The 22,902-nt window shown below is 39.9% G+C and overlaps 1 protein-coding gene across 1 annotated transcript; it reads left to right on the forward strand.

The window, feature by feature from the left end:
- Positions 1–468: 468 nt before the first annotated feature.
- Positions 469–22,394, forward strand: trhr2 (thyrotropin releasing hormone receptor 2). Its single transcript, XM_026927652.3, has 4 exons — positions 469–723; positions 8,000–8,703; positions 9,045–9,462; positions 19,902–22,394. The coding sequence occupies exons 2-4, from the start codon at positions 8,312–8,314 to the stop codon at positions 20,646–20,648; spliced, it is 1,557 nt and encodes a 518-aa protein (XP_026783453.1). The 5' UTR covers positions 469–723; positions 8,000–8,311; the 3' UTR covers positions 20,649–22,394.
- The last annotated feature ends 508 nt before the right edge of the window (positions 22,395–22,902 follow it).

Genomic DNA, 22,902 nt, shown 5'->3' on the forward strand with positions numbered 1-22,902 from the left:
AACGAAACAGAAAATTAGTAAAGACGGTGTTCATCGTTTCGTTTTCGTTTGTTTGTTTGTTTTCAATGTATTTTTTTTTTGTAAAATGCTCTAACAGAACAACATATTTATCACTAATAGAGAACCCAGGTTTTGCAGTGGCAGCACTTTGACAGGGCTTTGCCACTAGTGGGCGCGATTACAATGAAAGCGTCTATTCATTTCTTTCTTTCTTTCTTTTTCTTTCTTTTTTTTTTTTTTAATTTTGTCCTATCATACTTCTAAGCCCTTTCACTGACCAATTCTTCAGAGGATTATTCTGTCTTCAAAAAATATGCATTGCTATAAATGGGTATAAATAGTAAACAGTTTAAAACAACTATGCTTGATTTCTGCAGCTGTTTATTTACAATATAACATATTTATATTATAAATATAATTCAGGAATTTATAGTATAAATACAGGTATATCTTACATTTAAAAAAAAAAGGAGATATTGAGTTGTACCACTAGGGGGCGCGATTGCAAAGAAAGCGTCTGTTCATTCATTTTTATTGCCCAATAATGGTTAAAAGAGCGCATTTTGTCAGCGCCTGTGCTGTCTCCTAGATGAGTATTTTTTTCTGACCTCGATAAATATTACAGAGATTTCTTCTATAGCTGGCTTTTTACAGCTGAAACAGCAGGTGAGAGGTGCTTTGGACAGAGTGCATGGAATCTGAACACAAAAAAAGAAGAACATGGTAAGAGATGAATTATTTACTGAAGCATTTTGAAGTTAGTTGTCTATAAGAATTATTTAACTGACTTAAACGTAGAACTACTTTTTTTTATTAATATCCTATTAATTTATTTCTTGTGTTGCGACGTGGACATTTAGTTTTGATTAACTGCAGATCTTCAGATACTGACTTGAGATTCAAAAAAGACCTAAAGTTTATTATGGATAAATTATATCTTGAGATTTGCCTACGTGGAAGGTAGCTGTACTTAAACAATTAGGAGGACTACAGTGTATTGCTTAATGTAAATTACAAATATTTAGTATTTAGTTCCTCACAAGAGAACATTAGCTGATGTAATTGCATCTGCTTGCATATCAGGCTTTTACAACATGTTAAAAACCACGTGGTTAATATATAATAATAAATGATGAGTATTATAATTCATTACTAATATGGGATGTGTCAGTATTGTCAGTCATCAGCAATGAAAAGATCATTAAAAATTCAAACCTGCTTTAATATCATGTATATCCTAGTGAACATAGAAGTGACAGCACAAACATCACAGAAAGGAGAGAGAAACAGAGAAAAAGAGATAATGAGAGAGAGAGAGAGAATTTTGAATTTTAACAAGACTTTTATTACAAAAAAAAACCTCTCCTATTCACAATACACTCCTACAACACAGTAAGTTTAGGTGGGGGGGAGGGGGAGGAAAGAAAAAAAAAAAAAAAAAAAAAAAAAAAAAAAAAAAAAAAAAAAAAAAAAAAAAAAAAATCACAAAGTATGCATAAAAATCAGTTCACCCTCAAAAACAGAGCACAGAGCCTCATTACAACACCAAATACATTTAAAAGTGACAAAATCATCAATAGATTTATAATAAAGAAAATCAATCAAAACTCTTGACTTCACCAAGTTAAAAAACAAGGCTACTATGTTCTGATTTAAGTTTTGTTCTATTTTCTTTTTCCTACTTGTATAAATGGCCAGTTTTGCTTGGCCTAAGACAAAATTCAGTAGTTGACAGACAAATCTTTTCTTCCTCACATATTTGTACCCCAAAATAAAAGTCTCTAGAGAAAAGGTCTCATTACAACTCCTGAAAACATTACCTACAGCTAGAAATAGAGGTTGCAATCTACAACAATTCATAAAAGCATGAAAGATGGTTTCTCTGTCAGAACAGAAAGGACATGTAGAAGTAACCTCAGGGTTTAGAACTGAGATAAAAGCATTGACCGCGACAGCACCATGAATAATTCTCCATTGCAAATCACCTGTTCTCTTGGTCAACGGTGGTTTATACAAGGATCTCCACTCAGGTCTTGTGTTTTGATCCAGTTTAAAAACATCACGCCAGGGAGTATCAACTTTCCCATTTAAAACCTTTTTGCTAAAAACCAAAACACAAGACCTGTACAAAGATTTACCAGTACTTAAAAAGAAGTCTTTACACAGAGATGTAACATTTTCAATGAAAGGAGATGTAATCCCTTCAACATTTACAGACAGTAGTAGACAAGGAAAAGAGTCTTTAGGATCAGGAACTCGGGAACCAGCACAATACTCTGCTAGCAAGTCCATTTCAGTTGTCTTAAACGCCGCTTTCCATTTCATGAGCAACTGGGTAACCAGACGAATAGACCTGATTCCCAAATGTTGAGCTAATGCTGCTTTGTTCTTGAAATCCGGCCCTACAGTGTTCAGTAGCTGACTCAGAGTAATAATGTTGTGTTCAATCAGCAACCTACTAAGTCCAGGGAAAAAGGAACTGTCTGTTAGGTCCAACCGGGAGCCACAGATTAAAGGCTCCTCCAGTAACCAATGAAGAGAATGTGATTTTTCTGGTCGTTGAACAGCAAAGAGACTCCAAACTTTAAAAATGTTCTTGTAAAAAATTGGCAACGTGGAGGTGTCCAGTTTTAGGGGATCCATCAAAAAAAGTGCTTTGTCCAGCCCCAAACCTGCAAAACTACGTAAAATCAGGCATGAAACAGCACGCCAGCTAAAACGTGATGGTCCATCCAACAGTCTTTGCACAAACTGCAGACGAAAGGTTGCAATTCTGCTCTGGAGATGAATTAGTCCTTGACCACCTTCCTCCTTGGGCAAGAACAGAACATTTTGTGAGACCCAATGTAATTTATCCCAAAAGAAGTCCACCAGGGTAGCCTGGATTTTTGATAGCAGCTGCAAAGGAGGATCTACACAGGCAAACTTATGCCATAAGGAAGATGCCACCAAATTATTAATAACTAAAATGCGTCCTCTGTATGACAATTTTGGGGACAAAGACTTCCATTTTTCTAGGCGTCCTTTGACTTTTTCTATTAAACCTTCCCAGTTTTTCTGCACTGTTGTGTCATTGCCTAAAAAGACCCCCAAATATTTAAAACCTTCTTTTCCCCAATGTAAACCAGCAGGAAGTTTCGGTTTTCCACTTTTCCAGCTTCCTATCAGTAGTGCTTCACTTTTATTCCAATTTATATTAGCAGAAGATAAAACTTTAAATTTTCCAAGCAATTCAGATAAAACCTGTACATCATTTTGCTTACTGATCATAACTACTATATCATCAGCATACGCTGATAATAAGAAATTGCCATCACAGTTTGGCAAAGATATACCATGAAGTTTCATTCTTATTTGTTGTAACAAAGGCTCTATGGCCAAAGAATAAAGCATACCAGAAAGTGAACACCCCTGTCTGATACCTCTACAGGCTCCAAAAGGAGCACACAAACCACCATTGACCTTGAGAATGCTCTGAACATCACTATAGAGAACTTTCACCTGATCTATAAATTTTTTACAAAAACCAAAGGCTTTCAAAACTCTCCATAAATAAACATGTTCAACACGATCAAAGGCTTTCTCTTGATCCAATGATATTAAACCACAATCTAGATTTAGCACCTTAGAGACATCGAGAAGATCTCTAATCAGGGAAACATTATCAAAGATTGACCTACCAGGGACACAGTATGTCTGGTCAGGATGTATGACCTTGTCCATAACCTCTGCCAACCGATTAGCTAAAACCTTAGAGAGCAGCTTGTAGTCACTGCACAGGAGGGAGACCGGCCGCCAGCACTTGATGTCCGTCAGGTCACCCTTCTTGGGTAGGAGAGTCAAGACTGCTCTGCGGCAGCTCAACGGCAATAGCCCTCCGGCTAAACTGTCATTCAGTACCTCCAGCAAGTCTTCTCCAAGCTCTGACCAAAATGACTTATAGACGTCGACTGGCAGGCCATCCATCCCTGGTGCTTTTCCCAGCTCCATACCTTGGAGGGCCTTCCAGAGTTCCCCCATGGTCAAGGCACCTGAAATCTTTGCGTTAACTTCCTCTGACACTTGAGGAAGGTTGTCAAAGAAATCACTATCATGCCTATAATCTGGACTCAGTTCATTTTTATATAAAGACTCGTAAAAAGTGACTGCTCTCTTACGAATGTCTTTGGGGTCAGTCAGCAATACCCCAGATTCAGAACGTAAAGCATGAATAACCCTGTTCTGTCCATTTTTTCTTTCCAAACTGAAAAAAAACCTTGAGGGTACATCCATCTCATTTACACTTAAAAAACGTGACCTGACCAGAGCACCCTGTGTTTTAACCCCTAGTAGATCAGACAACTGAGTTTTCTTGTTTTTTATAAGAGACTCCACATTACTTTGATTCCCAGGCAAGTGAGCCAATTCTTGCAATTTTAAAATATCAGTCTCTAAGGTGTTCAAAGTCAGGGTTATCTCTCTAGTGATATTCTGGGAGTATTGTTGACAAAACTGTTTTATCTGAACTTTCCCAAAATCCCACCATTGCTGCAGTGTTCTAAAAGAATTCTTTGTAGTTTTAAAAACATCCCAGAAATTTTTAAAACTTTCTTTAAAACACTTATCATCCAATAAGGTGGTATTTAGATGCCAATAAGCACTCTTTGGCTTAATAGAGTTTAAAAAGATACAACACTGCACCATACTATGATCTGAAAGACATGATGGGATAATAACACAACTCTGAACAATACTACCATGATGTTTAAAAACATAAAACCTATCCAGTCTTGCCAATGAAATCGTGTTATCACGAACATGGGTCCAAGTGTATTGTCTTTGTTCTCCATTAAGCTGTCTCCAAATATCAATTAATTCATGTGTTTTTGTTAGCTGAACAAGACGTTGACGTGAAGGTAAATGGGGTTCAATGTGATTTCTATCCAAGTTGGACTCTGTGCAATTAAAATCACCACCCAAAAATAAATATTCATCAACACCAACATTTTGTAAAACAGAGCACAAAGTATTTAGAAATAGCATTCTTTCAACAGCTGAAGTTGGTGTATATACACAAATAAAAACAAATACAACATTTTCAAAAGAGGCTCTTACTTTCAAAAGTCTCCCTTTAATAACCTCTTCAATCTGATAAGAGCGTGGGCTGAAACTCTTAGCAAAAAGAATAGCAACTCCACCACTCAGTGAAGTATTGTGACTTAGAACAGCAATCCCATTCCATTCTACTGCCCAATCAGCAGCATTATTAACATCAGTGTGTGTTTCCTGTAACAGAGTGACATCAATTTTTTTCTGATAAATTACTTCAAATAATGAAGCTCTTTTGTGCATATCTCTAGCACCATTCAGATTCAGGGTAGCAACATTAACATGACACATACTTAAGGAAAAGAAAAAAATCCCTGCCCACAGGAACATTCTATTACAATACGTGGCATTAGGCTTTCTCACTGTCCTCATTACTGAGCTCAGAGTTAAGTTTGCTCAATATCTTTTTCAATCGATAAACCTCTTTATTTGTAAAGGAGCCCTCCATCATGAAGCACCTTGTTTTCTCAACAAACTGCTTTATGTCAGGAAAGTATTCGTTAATGCGCACTCCTCTCTTATTCTTCGTAGCTCTGAGGAACAGTTTAATGTCATCTACCTCATAATGACGTCCAGAAAAGTCACTCTGAGAAAGACTAACACTCGAATCAGAAAACTCACTGTCACTTTCCGTTTCATCCTGATCACTTGGCTCGGTTATATCTGCTTTCTTTGCATGTCTAACAATCGGAGCTTTACCAGACTTCTTTCTTTTTAATGGGACTTTAAAATCTGCCTGCTCTGTTTCCATTCGACTGTCATCATGTACATTTCTCACAGTAGATTGCAAGTCATTGTGGAAAGCATCGTTTAAAAGGATATCTGTCTCAGTAACGGCTATCTCCGCCTGAGCATTAGACACTTCTACACCAGAAACTGTGTTTTTAGGTGCTAATTCTTTAGCATCAGTTGGTGTGATCACAGGTAAAGCATCATCATTCTTATCCTTCACTACTCCTATCCCTGATACACCCGGGGCCTCGTCTGACGGTCCTGCTTCATCGGGTTCAGCGTTAACTACCACGTCACTTCCGACAGCGGCAACGTCACCATCAGCTGACGGGTCGTTTGAGTTTTTTGCGGGACAAGCACGGATTAAATGACCAGATTGCCCACAATTAAAACATTTCATTTTATCAGTTGTTACGTAAATAATGTAATCATACTCATCAACCCGAAAGTGCAAGGACACATCTAACTCAGCATCGTCATTCATAATCATGTAAACAAAGCGCCTAAACGAGACAACATGCTTCAGGAAAGGCGATTCGCTACTGATGGGGATCTTTTTAATAGGAGAAACCAGTTTACCGTAACGAGACAAAGCTTTAACTAATACCTCATCACTTAAAAACGGTGGTACATTGGACAATGTGACTTTCTTTGATGGTGCAGAAAGTGGAAGCACAAAGGTAAAAAAATCATCAATAACAATCCCTGTCTCAACTAGTTCGTTAGCCTTTTCAGTAGTGCTGAGAAATATAACCGTAGCGTTATTCATCCTGGAGGCAGACAATATGTTTTCATGCCCAACAACATCACCCACTGCCAGGCAGCATTTCTCTACACTAACCCCGGACGCCACTTTCACTCCATGACGCCGGGTCAGTGAACTCAAACACTGCGAGCGCGGGGCCGGCATGCTCCCGAGAAAACAGGCAGCACGCGGCCCAAAACAACTGCACCGTAAACCAAAAACACACAAAAACAACTAACAAAGAGAAAAGCCAAGAAAAGAGAAAAAAGATTCACTCACAGAATCCAAACGCACTCACACCACTCAGTCCACACGCTCACCCCCAACAATCACACCGGAAGTGAGAGAGAGAGAGAGAGAGAGAGAGAGATCTCAAGGGTTACACACACTGAGGAGAGCTCAGCTGAGTGATTGACAGGTTAATTCATATCACAGTCTCTCATCAACACGCTCGGTCCTCACCATCAATTTCAATCTCTGAATCAAGCTTGTACTCGCTGCACAGTAAGAAATTGCTCTTCTCAGGACAGTTGCTAGCATAATGAGTGCATTTAACATCTGGGATTTAATAACAAATGCTAGTGTAACTGTTTATATCTAAAAATAATCTGAAGTGTTAATGAACTGTTTTTTTTTCGCTGACATATCCCTTTCTTCAAAAGCGTATCAATAATTAGGTAAGTATTAATTAGTGCAGAGAAATATGTCAAAAATAACTGCACCCATAGTCTTGCAGTATTGTAACAGAACACAGGACTGAAGGTTAATCTACACACATCCACGGCTTTTTATTAGCTGATATTTTTCATACAAGAGATAAGGCAAGACAGAGGCAGCTGAGAGGAGCAACAGATGACAAGCCGCCAGTGCACATGAACAAGTCCAAATTAGGTTTGTTTTCTTTCTTTTTTTTTAATATAAGGTCAGTGTAAATTTTGTTAGCATAGTTTTCAGCCCTTTTGCTTCCCAGGGCTTTATAGGAACATCTGATCTTCTGAACTACACACTGCTGTAGAAGGGTACAAATAGTTTGAAACAACTGTGCTTGGTTTCTGCAGCTATATTATGGTGGTGAGTTTATGATTTTGACATTTTTTCGTTCTGCACTCCTAGACTGTGCCATTTCTACAGGAACTTACTGTGTATATACAGAATTTAAAAAAAGGAGTTATTGAGGGAAGGGAGAGAGTGAGGGAGAGAGAGAGAGAGAGTGAGAGAGAGAGAGAGAGAGAGAGAGAGAGAGACTTTTTACTCTTTTAATCAGTGCTGTTTCAGACTGCTGCGAGCCAGAACAGTTATACAGGATTTATCTACTTGTGCCAGAGGAGATGGACATGCACAGTTATTGAGCAATTAACACAAGGCTGTGAAATCCTCTTAAAAGTATTGGAGATTGGCATTTTGTCCACTGACTATTAAAATCTCTATTTTCAGGGGGATTGATTGGACGGACAATTGCATTAAACAGCAAAAAAGGCGTACAAGAAATTAAATGTGATGCCACTAATGGAAATATGGCTATTTAACCAAGACTAATGGAAGAATGCTTAACACAGTAAACACAGGCACATAAACAAACCTATGCTTTAATTCTCTTCCACACTATTCACACCTTTTTCTCCCTACCTGCTATATTTTATTTCACATTCCCATTCACATTTCATTTTTGCATCATACTAAAAATTCATTCTATTCCCCAATACACACCCACTAACACATACACACTCACACAAGCTCCAAGAAAACATGGCGGAAAACATGAGCTCCAAGATGGACAGTAGCTCCGTATCCAACATCTCTCTGCTGGGCCAGGGAGACTCTGTGTCCAAATCAGTGGAGTATAAGACCGTGTCTGTGTTTCTGGTGGTTCTGGTATGTGGTGTGGGAATTGTCGGCAACATCATGGTGGTCCTGGTGGTCCTTACCACCCGACACATGCGAACACCCACCAACTGCTATCTGGTGAGCCTCGCTGTGGCTGACCTCACGGTGCTGGTGGCGGCTGGGCTGCCCAACATCTCCGAGAGCCTGATGGCCACCTGGGTGTATGGGCAAGCCGGCTGTCTGGGCATTACCTATCTCCAGTACCTGGGCATCAATGTATCCTCCTGCTCCATCACAGCCTTCACAGTGGAAAGGTAGGGAGACACTTTAGTGCCAATGAAAGCACTGTGATCACTAAGATATAATGCTTACACTAAACTAAAATAAAACACATATGCCATCAAAGGTCTAGAGCTCTTTTGTCCTTGCAAATGTCACAGTTAATCAGATCTGCTGTGGTATTTATTCAGCTTGGACAGGTCTTGAGTTATTAGCTTGATTCAGTGTAAGGTCAGAGCTGGACAGATAATGAGGTTTAATACATTCTCTTTATTCAGTTTTACATGCGTGAATTTATCCAGGCAAACAAATGTGCTGTAATAAGTCAACTGTAACTTAATTGTTATTCTCATCTTGTTCTCTCTTCCTTTCTCAGATACATAGCCATCTGTCACCCAATGAGGGCTCATACGGTGTGTACAGTCTCCAGGGCCAAGCGCATCATTGCAGGGGTGTGGGCCTTCACCTGCATCTACTGCATGCTTTGGCTCTTCTTGGTGGACATCCAAGTGAACAGCGATGGACGCGTCCAGTGTGGCTATCGCGTCTCCCGAGACCTCTACCTGCCCATCTACCTCATCGATTTCACCATTTTTTATGTCATCCCACTGCTGCTAGCTATTGTCCTGTATGGCCTCATTGCACGAATCCTCTACCTGAACCCACTGTCCCACCCACCGGATTCAGGCACCATCACAGCCCCCACCCTCAGGAGAAGCTGCAAAGAACCTGCAGATGCAAGCAAAGGAGGTCGCCAAGGACGACCAAAAAGTACACTCTCATCTCGGAAGCAGGTGTGTGTGTCTCTTTTACATCTAGACACTTATCCAGTTAATCTGTCACACTTGAGCTGAGTCTGTTTGTGTGTGTATGTGTGTGTGTGTTTCACTGAACCACTGATGTATTGATTCATAGTAAAAAAACAACACTTTCTGGAAAAACAGATGTAAATCAGAGAACAGAAAACAAATTCAAAATCAGAAAAGCAAATCTGAAGTCACAACAGCAAACCAGAAAGACAAAATTGAGTACAAAAATAGTGAACCTCAATGAACATGCTTGTCATTGATTCATAATTTCTAATTATACTAAGTACTACTAATGCACAGAATACCCAGTCAATGACAAGCGTGTATTTGTGTTCTCAGATTTATATTCTCAATATTTTTGGATTTGGCATTGTGTTTGTATTTGTGTATGTGTTGTTGCATTTTTGGATAAGTGGCTGTATTTTTAGTTTGTTAATTTGTTTTGCACTTTAGTGTTATTCTCATGGTAAAATGCCATGTGTTGTACTGAGACGTCACAAATAGTACTTAATCACCTAATTCCATCTATTTGAGCTGATCAGGAATATTTGTATATATATATATAGAATATTTGATTCTATAATGTTTTCTTATAAATAAATGTAAAAGGTAAATGTGACTTCAATTCTCAGTTCAAAATTGTGCTATATGCATTTACATAGTTTACAACAGAATATTTTATTGTTATAGTATAATTCTTAGCATCAATATACTAATACTCTCATAGGAAAAATAGTGTATATATATATATATATATATATATATATATATATATATATATATATATATATATATATATATAATGTTTATGAAAATATTAAATATTAATAAATTTATTTTTTTATTGCATAAATTTATTTCATACATTTATGTAATTTTAAATTTATATTTGGTATACATTTTATGTACTATAGTATAAAAGTGGCATAAACAACAAAAGATATAATTTAGACATGAATCACAATTATGTTTATGACAATCAGCTGCCAAAATTTCATACTGTGATATCTCTAGCTGTACTAAAGTCATTAAGAGAGTTCTTTGTCTTGTACTTGCCTCTACCCTGAAGGACTCCTAAAGGGCAAACACAGGACAACACTTGTCACCTGTAGCAGCCTGTCACACACCCAGCTTTTTTATGACAAAACATGGGGGTAGTTTAAATATCACCAAGTGCAGGGGATGAAGGGGAATGCCTGTTAGTATATTCCTTGGCAACAAATGTCTGTAAAATGCTTTAGAAAAGTTTTCATATAAATCTTAATTTATCACTCTCATTACTACTCTAAAAACTAAGACATTTTCTGTGTGGCCTTAGAGACTGAATACTTGAGTTCTCCCTGTATTTTTCTGACCACTCAGTAATTGAATGACTCTACATATTCCTTTAGAAAATGTTTTCAAAGACACTCACTGAGGTTGTACACAGATAATTGGGCATAGATGCTTGCTATGGATAAATGCTAATAGGAAATGAATTATCTAATAGTCATATGAATGCAACATACACAAGTGTAGTGGAGATCTTATTGTAGGAGGAGTTGGCCAAGAGCCAGCTATGAGGATACTGAGGTCCAGACCTCATTAGTTTCAGAAGCACTTTTTTTTTTTTTTTTTTTACCTCCCACGTTTGCCTACATCAGTTTCTAAATTCAACATGGAAACAGCAACATCCTGAAAATGTAATGACAGAATGTAGCCTGCTCTGTGGAAAAACCTGCATTCCGAGACCCAGTCAGCAGTAACTTTTTATTTGCCCATAGATTTAATTAAAAATTATGTTTAGAGGAGAAGCATGACAGAAAAGGAGGATGAGCACAAGTGCAAAGTAAGAGAGAAAGATTGTTAAACTGCAAACCAAAATATTTATATTCAGCCCTGGAGATGACCCTGGGTTCCAGATCCATCTGTTATATATAACGGGTTTTTCCCCATCATTATGTAGGATTGTACCCACAGTGTTGTATGCCTTGATTTCTCTTGGCCTGACATTTATTCAGTTTCCCTTTATACAAATGCGCAACAGGATGTCCATGCAAGGCGAGTTCAGGATGAACCTAAGCTGTCTTCTTTTACTCCAACAGGACTGACTACTTTGTTAGTTTTGCACTTAATCTCTATTCACAGCATGAAAAATTTTGAGAAACTATTGAGAAAGCGAATGGAATACTCACTTGTAATGGAAGCCTAAGGGCAGGTGTTAAAATTTGCCATACATTATTGTACTGTATATCTCAAGTTTAAAATGACAGCCATTACAAACTAATAAGAGGAGCCAGACATGAGATTATAATTTACAAAGCTGTTCTTATGTAGTTCTATCCAATTTTCAGTTAAAAGCAATACTGCAATATTGAATACTGTTTGTAGTATCCTTGATGCATAGCCATAAATGAAATCCACAAAGTAGCCCCCTTTCTGAAAGTCCAAGTCATTGAGATGATTTACAGATTAATTTACAAATACCTTGGACAAAACCTCTCATTTAAGGTGTTCTACAAAATATGTGATTCACATAAACATTTATTGATTACTCCAACACCTGCCATTAGACTTCATTTATAATTGAGTTCCAAGTAAACAAGTTTTCTGTTCTTTTCTTAGTTCATAGTAACAGGTAGCAATTATTGTCCATTAGTAATTGTGCATACAATACAGATGCAGTGTTTCATTTAACATGCTGATTATTGTCATTCTAACAACAGAAACAAAGATGCTATATGTTCCAGTTATTTATCTCTTCAATTGTCCATATTATATTTTGTTGGCTTTGCAGCCATTTTCTCAAAGAAGAACAGCTCACCCACAGACACAAACTGTACAAATGTGTTGGTTTTTCTATCTTTGTGAGGACTAAGTGTAACCAAGCGTACACCTAATCCCAACCCTTACCTTACTAACCAAAAGGAATATTTTGGTCCTTTTAGTTTTACAAATACAAGTTACAAAATTTCAAACAAACGTTATTTGTAAACAAAGGTTTTTTTGTGAGTATCATGTGATTGTGATGACATTTGACAGTATTGTATCATTATTAGGACATTTGGCCCTTTCTGGTTCTTACAACCTGCTCCACAAACACACTGGTCCTATTCTCTATAGTCTTTAATGCCGCTGCAGAACCAGAGGTGAATTTCAGACCAGCTGTCAGTCTGTTACGAAAATGAAGAGTTACTAGAACTTCCACTGATCTTGTGTGGGTGGGTGAGCCCATATGACAGTTTTGTACTTACTTGGGCGTGTAAGTGTGTGTGTGCACTTACTCGCTGGTGTGTGGCATAGATCATAGATTAAAGAGGGCTCCACTTGAGAAGAAGATTTGCATAATATGATTTGTGGTGCTCAGTGAAGTACGCTTAATGCTGCTGATGATTCTGCTCTCACAGCTCAGGAATAAGTTCTCCCCCCCATTTCTTTGTTCTCCCCACTTTTCCTCCACATCTCCAGCTACTTTCATTGCACAATTATCTCAACATTTCACAAAGTTCAGTAAGCTTCAGGATGTTCACAGAGCTCCAGTGGATGGGTGTAATCACTAGATTTGAGGGAAGTTATCTGTGCTGTGAATCAGATAATACTAGTGTTAAGGCAGCAGCTCCCCTTTATTTAACTTAATTGTAAGCAGCAGGCTGCTTTGTTTGTGCCGTGTTAAGACCTTGATTCTGGCTGATGAGGAATCACAGTAACCAAAGGTATTTGTAAATGTCACTGCTAGTCATACTCATTATCTGGCACTGTGATAATTAATGGAGCTCCTCCCAGTCTCATGCCGCTTCAATTAAAATGTGCTGAGAATTTGTCACGACCATCGAAGGTCTCACCAGTTGTCAGTCTGTCTGTGGTGTAGGATGACAAATAGCAATTAGCCTTGCAAGATCCATTTTATTCACGTCAGTCGAGAGATTTGTAGTGTTTGTTTGACATACTCCAGGGTATTTTTTTTACTTAATTTAATGCAGTGAGACCTAGAAAAAAGGGAGGCAGAGATCTGACAATAAAAGCAATTCAGCTGAAAGTGTGTGTTATTCAGAAAAACAAAGGAAAATAAGAGGGCAGGAGAAGGCTTCATTCTTTGGTGAAAACGGTAAACTAAAAAGAGAGAACAGTTGAGTCTGATGGTGATTCTATTACAGCCCTCTCCCTGAGGCTATACACTGCCCGTCTACTCACTGTCACCATGGCCACAAAGCCACAGGCTGTATGACAATGTGCTACTCTCTTTCTCCCTCACTCCCTCACTTTCTCTCACTCACTCACTCAACCTCTCTCTCTTTCTTACTTTCTTTCTCCCTTGGCCATAAACTCTTTCACCTTGCAATGTGGAATACTTATGTATATATATATGCCTGCCAATTCAGAAACCAACTTTCAGTGTGAATGATGAAATAATTCACTTCTCAGGCTCAGGATTACAAAAAAATTATAAAATTTCACTTTACTTACAGATAGTGTTCACAAATGATTCCATGATTGTTGTCCCTTGTATCTCTTAAAAATTAAACTCTCTTTTTTGTAGCATTTCAACATTATATCTAAGAAAACCATTCACAAACCTATCTCAGGCACCAGTCTCATTTTTTTGGTGTTAAATAGGTGCCAGGGTTGAAAATAATGTGTTATTTCAACACTGGAAATGGCGTCCAAATACACTACCCAGACTACAATGCGGCCTACAAACATGGCCACTACGGACTACAACACCCAGCAGCAGCAGAGACTGTTGAGACTGTTAGAGTTACTTACTCTAACTTACTGTTAGAGTTATCTTACTAATCACACACCTGTTCACAATTACTACCCACAGTATAAGGACTTCCAACCCACACTCACTTTGCAAAGTACGCTTTGCGATTCTCTCCAGTCGTTATCAAGCCTTTGTATTGTGATAGTCTTCCTGGTTACTGATCTTGTTTGGTGTTCACGTTCGCCTTAGTCTTGCATAGTTTATGATGTTTGCTTATCGCCTGACTTCTGCCTGTTTGTTTACCATGATCTTGTTTAATGTTTTGGAATTGTCTGTCAGTGTCTACAATAAAGCTGCTGTTTACCTGCACTTGTGTCTGCAACTGCCTTGTGAGAGAATACTTTGCCAACTAAGGTGCCCTAGAGTGGCATCAGACGTTAGAGGCATATGGCTGCATCATCGAAGAACAGCAACAGCAGATAGCCATGCTCTGTGCTCAGCTGGTGCAGCTCCACATCTCCGCCAGCTGCCTCGTCAGCGAAAACACTACCCGCTTCTGCCCTTATTACACACCCAGAGAAATAGGCTGGTGATCCTGCAGGTTGCAAGGGCTTCCTGCTCACTCTGTTTACTCTACCTCTCTGGCAAAGAGGGAATGTCCAGGTGCACCAAGATTGCCCAGTTCGTCAACCTGCTGACTGACAAAGTGCTCGCATGGGCGATCACGGTTTGGTCCCGAGAGGGCGAGCACATGGCTTCATAAGAGCACTTCCTCCAGCTCTCCCAGAGGGTTTTTGAACACTCTCCAGAGGGCAAGGAGAGCAGCAAGGAACTCCTCAGCCTCAAGCAGGGGAACCAAAATGCAGCTGAATTCACCTTAAACTTCCTCACATTAGCCGGCTGGAATAAACCAGCTCTCAAGGCAGTGTATCATCAAGGGCTGACATCCTCACAGAGATGGCCTGCTGGGATGACCAAGCTTGATTCCCTTCCAACATGTCCATCCCTCTTGACATCAAGCTGCAGTATCAAGGAGGAATCAAAGCCATGTCCATTCCAGTTCCCTAAATCCACCCCACAGAACCCATGCAACTTGGTCAAGCCAATTTAACCCTTGTGGAACACCAAAGGCATCAGAAGGAGAAATTGTGCTATTATTGTGGCAGTCCTCAGCACCAAGTAGTACACTGCCCCTCTAAGCAGCTGATCCAGGCACCACAGCAGGATCATGAGCAAGCCACCTCCACATCTCACTCCCACACAGTGAGTCACTCCAAGTTCTTCTCTCACCAGAATTTTGTACTCCCTGTTCAGATCATGCACTCAGAGAATGGCTGTCATGTTTCAGCACTGATTGACACTGGTGCTGCTGAAAACTTCATAGACAGCACCCTCGCTGAGAAGCTTCAGATACCCCTACAACCACTGCACCTTTCTCTCCACATACAAGCAGTAGATGGCGGCCCCATTGGGGGTGGTTCCATCACCAACTGCACTGAACCCATAACCCTCCATGTCAGCACTTTGCACCAGGAAAGGATCTCCCTACCCATTACAGTTACAAAGTTCCCTATAGTACTTCGATTCCCCTGGATGCAAACCCATGACCCACAGATTTCATGGATGGAAAAGGAGACCACATGCTGGTCAGTACACTGTCATGGGAAGTGCCTCCAAGTTCCTTCAGTCTACATTGCCTCCACAACTATAGACAGCCCTGAGACTTAATCCCAAGTGGAAATTCCCGCAGATTATAATGAGTTCAAAGAAGTTTTCAACAAGGCCAAGGCCAGTGGATTACCACCTCAATAGCCCTATGACTGTGCCATCAAGCTCCTGGTCGGAACCACACCACCTTGTACCCACATCTACCCCTTGTCAGCCAAAGGACCTCAGGCCATGAATGAGTACATTGAGGAAGCTCTGCAGCAGGAATACATTCATCCCTCAACATCACTGGCATCTGCAGGCTTCTTTTTTTGTGGAGACGAAAGGGGTCAGCCTAAGACCATGTATCAATTATCGAGGGCTCAACCAAGTCACAGTGAAGTGCCGTTACCCTCTGCCCTTAGTCCCCTCTGCACTCCAACAGCTACGGGAAGCAAAAATTTTCATGAAACTGGATCTGAGGAGCATATACAACCTGGTATGGATCTGGAAAGGGGAGGAATGGAAGACGGCCTTTAGCACCACCTCTGGTCACTTTGAATACTGCATAATGTCGTATGGGCTATCTTCAACACCGGCAGTATTCCAATGCTTGATTAATGATGTGCTATGTGATCCTTCAAAGCCTTTCATAGTGGAGGTGGACGCCGCCAACAGGGTGGGGGCCGTCCTGTCGCAGCGGCTTGGGGAGAAGCCCAAGCTCCATATCCAGTGGCCTTCTTTTTGGACGCTAACACCAGAGTAGCACAACCAGGAGCTTCTCGCAGTGAAGCTTGTGCTGGAAGAATGGTGACACTGGTTGGAGGGAGCTAATCACCCCTTTATAATTTTCACTGACCACAAGAACCTTGAGTACATCAACACAAAGGTTAAACTCACGTCAAGCTCACTGGGCCCTGTTCTTCAACAGGTTAAATTTTACTATCTCATATCGACCTGGATCAAAGAATGTCAAGGCAGACTTTCTCCCACGGCTGTACCCAGCTCCGTCCAAAGAAACCTCTGATGAATGAATTCTGCCTCATTCACGCTTTGTGTGGGCCATCACATGGAACGTTGACCGAGAAGTAGAAAGCACCATGGAGGTGAAAACGCCCATGTCCTGCCCAGCAGGGAAAAGATACATGCCTGCTCCTCTCCGCGGCAAGATTAACCCCAGCACTCGCTGAACCCGCCAACTCCTCCAAGGCAAATATTGGTGGCCCCATATGCTCCGAGATATCGACAAGCTTATCTCCTCATGCGCCACCTGTGCTCAAGCCAAAGTACATCGTACCCTACATGCTGAGAAACTCCTTCTGCTACTCACACCTCCGAGACCATGGTTGTATCTGGCTATTGACTTCATCACTGATCTTCCCCTTCACAGAACAATACAGTAATCATGGTTATCATCGACCGTTTCTCCAAGTCCTTACGCCTGATTACCCTACCTGGCCTGCCGTTTATATTCAAAATGGCGGAATTAATTTTCAACCATGTGTTACACATTGCTCTATCGGCATGTTCAAGATCCTAAAGTGTATAAATGAAGTCATTTACAAACTGTACAGACTGGACCTGCCACATCACAGCCGCCTAGCCCCATCGTTTCATGTCTCATGCCTAAAACCTGTAACACCAGGTCCCATCACGTAACACAACCCCTACCACACCACCTGCATCCCTCGACATCGAAGGTGAGCCAGCTTACACAGTCAAAGAAATTCTAGACTCACGCCGGAGGGATGGTAAGCTGCAATAGCTTATTGAGTGGGAGGGCTACGGACCTGAGGAAAGGAGCTGGATTCTAGCCCACAACGTACTTGACCCCGTGCTATGCCAAGAATTCCATGCACGCCACACCAACTGCCCAGGTCTATGTCCTGGGGGAGACATAGAAAGAATCCTGCTCCCGGAGGTAGCACTTTGCAGCCAACAAAACTACTCAGAGTACAACACGGCCTACAAAACATGGCCGCTATGGACTACAATACCCAGCAACAACAGAGACTGTCGCATTCAAGTTTGCCATCATACTAATCACACACACCTGTTAACAATTTCTACCCAGTATATAAGGACTTCCAACCCACACTCACTTTGCGAGGTATACCATCTGTGATTCTCTCCAGTCATTACCAAGTCTTTGTATCGTGATATTCTTCCAGGTTACTGATCTTGTTTGGTGTTCATGTTTGCCTTAGTCTTGCCTAGTTTATGCTGTTTCCTCATTGCCTGACCTCTGCCTGACCTCTGCCCGTTTGTTTACCTCTACCTGTTTGCTTAATTGTCTGCCAGTGTCTACAGTAAAGCTGCTGTTTACCTGCACTTGTGTCTGCAACTGCCTCATGACACATGGTTGAGCATAGAATTAGCATATACACAAAATGTAGTTAAATGTGGTTAACTAACATCCATACTAATGGCATGAGGACATTAAGGACATTCTAATGATTTACTTAAAACTTATTTTGTTAATTAATAAATTACTTTCAATATACTGTATTATTTGGGGAGCATTGTTGAATGTTCAGTGTGACCTTGTCAGCCAATATCACAGTATCCCTGAAAATGAAGAAAAAAAAAACAGAGTTAAAAATTTCTTCAGGAATCTTCCGAAAATTCAAACAATGCAACATCCAGTTGAGTATGTGGATTTTTCCAAACATTTCATAAAGGTGAATGTCTTCAGGTAACAAGGTTGAGTGAATGTTGTGGGGCATTAAAATGTACATTTCTCATAACCTGTTAATGCTGTATATATCTTTTAAGTTATTTGTGTGAATCAGGTACATAGGTAAATCATCCTTCACAACAACCTATGTTTAAAATGTCTGGGATATTTGTATTTATAAAAATGCACTTGTAATATCAATGAAATGACACCCCAGTCATAGAATCTGCCTAATAAGGTTACATGACACCTTCAGAAGCCCTTTAACAACTGCGTATAACAGCTGTCATTTTGTGACTTTTGGTATCATGTTGAGTATTGTTGTTGACATAGGGTTGCATCACGACATTATTCAGGCTGGCTTTCATTAAAACTTAAGCCAGGTTAGACCATGTATTTTATCTAAGGGTCAGATAACTCTGTTCAGTGAACAGTGTAATTATTACTTTTACAACCTTCACTGTGTAACACTGCTATGGTATACACCAGGTTTTCAAGTTAATATTACTACCAAGTGCTGAGTTGTCTAGAGCATCATATGAAATGCTTTATTTTTTCCCCCCCAAATTAACTGGATATTTAACCTAATGAGCTAAACTCACACTTTAATAGAACACCTGAGGCTTTCTCAGAAGCTCTTGACCTGTATCTGCATGATATTTTGCACTGTGCTACTGCCACATAATTGGCTGATTGGAATGAATGGGCTCTGTAAATGTAGCAGTATGTGAGCTGTGTGATTATCTGCCACTGTTTGCAGTCTTTGTTAGCTGTTGAGCTTTGTGGCTGCTCTCAGGTACATCTACTGAAAGGTATTCTTCCGATTTTTTCTGTCTGGTGGATTAGACAGAGAGTGGTCAGTGTGTTCATAAAATAGACCCAAAAGCGTATGTAAACAAACTGACACAATAAAAAGCTGAGCGACTTAGTTGTGCTCAGTTCTCCGGACACACTTGGCAACAAGCAGAGCTTCAATCCCTGGGAGTTGCTAAGAGCAAAAAAACAGAATCAATTTTCAGGAATAAGAAACCGTTGGGTAATGCAGGAAGGAGAATTAAATGTTTATTATCCTCCTTGGTAACCCACATTTAAACTTTTGTGCTAAGAAATTTCAAATAGCTTACAATACATCTTTAAAATTGCCACTTTGAAAATCCACCAAGGTCCTCACAGTGGGCATAATCACAAAGAGAAGGGCACATTGCACTTATTTTTTGTATTCTCACCCTGGGTGGTGCAGTTATACATAGCTAAAGCACTTAATGGTCTAAATGTGATCAGCTGTACAGACTGTGGTGAATTACTCTTAAAAGCTCTATTACAAACCACTCTTGCCACTGCCCACTGTTTTCTGGGTCACATAGAGTCTCAGAGTCATCATCAACATACCCATATTGTCATCTTGACTCTCCTCAGGTCACCAAGATGCTTGCTGTGGTGGTGGTCCTTTTTGCCCTGCTGTGGATGCCATACAGAACCCTGGTGCTAATCAACTCCTTTGTCAGCACGCCATACCTGGACGCCTGGTTCTTGCTCTTCTGCAGGACATGCATATACGCCAACAGCGCTATCAATCCTGTAGTGTACAACCTAATGTCTCAGAAGTTCCGCTCTGCATTCCGTGGCCTGTACCGGTGCCAGCAGCCAGCCAGTCACCAGCGCAGTTTGTCTTCACTCCAGACCGGCTACACTGTAGCTAGAGACCCTCGAAGCACTCACGTCAGCAATGGCACCAAGGAAACTGTCAAGAGAATCAGCTGCGGCACTGCCAACCAGGAACCAAGCATGGAAAGCCCCCTGGGTGAAAAGAAAGACACTACAGAAGATACTGGCATTGACAATAATGGCATGGATACGCTACAAGAAAAGACAGGTGAAACTGACACAGTCAAGGATCCAGGCAGTATTACAAACCTTGCCATAGTAACTGAAAGAAAAGGAATTAAAAAAGAAGATAATGGTCCTGGCTTGGAGAAAAAGATTGATAGCCAATGCACTGATATTAGAAAAGATATGGAAAATTGTAATAATGTTAACAATGACACAACTCCAGACATTACCCATTCTAATGCAGAGAAAGCTGTGCCAACCTCTGATGAGATGAAGCCTGCACTTGGCCTTGTTGAGCAAAATGCTAAGGAATTGAGCCACAGCACATTGTAATCCCCCCTAATGTTTCATTCTTAAAGATCTTCAAGGGAAATCATGTAGGGGTTGGAGTTGTATAGTTTATTGCCCTGATTTGAAAAAAAAAAAAAAAGCTTGTGGTTAAAAGGAGAGCAAAAAAAACAAACTCAAGATTAATGTCAATTTCAGACAGGATCCAAAAGAGCTGTATGTCTTGGCACCTGCTAATGAGACAGTCTGCTATGGATTGCAAAGACTTGGACACTCTCTCTGCATCAGTCTTATTGGGCAGGGTACTCTCCAGCAACACCTTCCTCTCTGCATTGGCACCGAAGGTTCTGAAGTTTTGATGTGTTCTCTTCATCCATGTTACATTAAAACAACTTGCCAGCTCTTCCTGTAATGAATGTAATGAATCCGGCTAAGTGAGTACATAACCTACTTCTGAAAGATCAGAGAGGGTCGTACAGCAACTGCTACAAGGCGCTTTTATCTGATAACATGGCCCAGAGCATCGGGGCAGCACTAACATACGTCTGTGTTATCCATTCAGCCAACAGGAGGCATTTAGAGGCTGGCAATGTGCCAGAGAAGGACCAGAGAGCCTGGCCAGGGGAACTGACTTGTAATGCATCAAAATATGTTCCACATAAAAGCCTGTGCTTTAGGAAGAGTGATGGTTTACAACTGTTTCATCTGCCATCATGCCCAGAGGGTGGGGTGAGTTGGGTGGCTTTTGAGGAATGGATGCAGATTAGACCAAAAAGAGGGAGAATCAGATATCAATTTACAGACTCATCTACTTATCCATTTATTTATATCAAGTACATAGAACACTTTAGGACAACTGATGCTTTCTGGTGAAACAAATGAAGAAGTATATCCTTTTTTGTGTCCGTTAACAAAATGAATGTTATCCTGATGCGTGCTGATATTGAAAAGATTTGCAAGCACTTTTTTGTGTACCCAGTGCCAAAATATTTATTTAAATGTTTCACATTTATGTAGAAAACAGTCATAAATATGATTTTCAGTCATAAATGGCAATTTTATGACGCTATAATGACTTAAAAACCATCATGCTTAATGTGCGTTTTAAGTAGTTCTTTTACAAAAGCAATCTGTTCCCTGTTGTAATTGCTTTATTGTACAGCCTGTAGTTTATGCTTCTCTTGTGCTGTTCCTTAAAAGGAAAGATTATGATAAGATCTTGAAATTGTTTGTGGCTGGTTTTGTGGCTTATTAAACTAATTTTAGCTGTGCCACACTTAGAGCTCTGCCTGGAAGTCGGAATTTTCATTTATCTCATCAGGCATCTTGTTAGAAGAGCCACCACCATTCTGCTCGTCACCGCTTTAGTGCTTGAGCTATTATTTCTGTACTGTCACATTTCATTTGATAAGCAGTGAATGAAGCCAGTACCAGTGTAAAGAGGCTCATTTCAGAGTGCTAAAGTGGAAAGTGTGTTATGCTGATGTCTTCGCCACACACTGTTTTTTCTGATTTTAATTGCATTGGCGACAGGGATGGAAAAACAAATTGTTTTCTTTTAAGGCTGGAGAAAATGCATGGCTTTGCTGAGGAACCGTATTAGCTAAAGTGAATTTGTTGTCACCACAGAAAACCCATGAGGGAAGATATAACACCTTTGGTGTGCTGCTTGTAATAGCTTTTTTTAATCCACTTGATATTTGCTAAGTTCTTAATGTTAACCTACTGTAATCAGAGCTTGATGTATGTGTGAGTTCTGTGAGCAGCTCAGCCTGCGTTTATTTTTACATTCAGAAATTATTATTATTATTATTATTATTATTATTATTGTTGTTGTTGTTGTGTTCCCTTTGCTGACCTTCAGTATATGAAGAATAAAGCTGAATAGATGCATACATGCAAAATTTTAATGAGTTCATTTATTTTTATTCGAAATGTTCAATGAAAAATATAGAGATGGGTAATAATTGATCTGCATTTACTAGAAACTGATAGTGATTTCTTGTTTTGAGGGTGTGTTGGACTATGTTGAGGAGTTCTACAGGTGGTTCATTTTATTCTGAATAGATATGTTCATACAAAACACATGACACAATCTAACATCCCTGAAAAAAATTCAGTAGTGGGTATAATAACTATATTTTTTTTACCCTGAAAGTAAGCAATTAGAATTCCCTGATTGCATTACGTCAATGAATTTTAATAATTTACTCTTGTATTAAAATCTAAATGTATATATTTTACTTAGCTGAATGGGTTAATCTTACAGGGCTGTATTCAGACTTGAGTTAAGTAGTGA

Source organism: Pangasianodon hypophthalmus, chromosome 6 (assembly GCF_027358585.1).
Source record: "Pangasianodon hypophthalmus isolate fPanHyp1 chromosome 6, fPanHyp1.pri, whole genome shotgun sequence".
NCBI lineage: Eukaryota > Metazoa > Chordata > Actinopteri > Siluriformes > Pangasiidae > Pangasianodon > Pangasianodon hypophthalmus.

Coding starts and splice junctions, on each gene's coding strand:
- trhr2 (XM_026927652.3), top strand. CDS start 8,312: ATGGCGGAAAACATGAGCTCCAAGATGGACAGTAGCTCCGTATCCAAC. Junction 8,704..9,044: donor ACAGCCTTCACAGTGGAAAG/GTAGGGAGACAC, acceptor TTCCTTTCTCAG/ATACATAGCCATCTGTCACC. Junction 9,463..19,901: donor CACTCTCATCTCGGAAGCAG/GTGTGTGTGTCT, acceptor GACTCTCCTCAG/GTCACCAAGATGCTTGCTGT.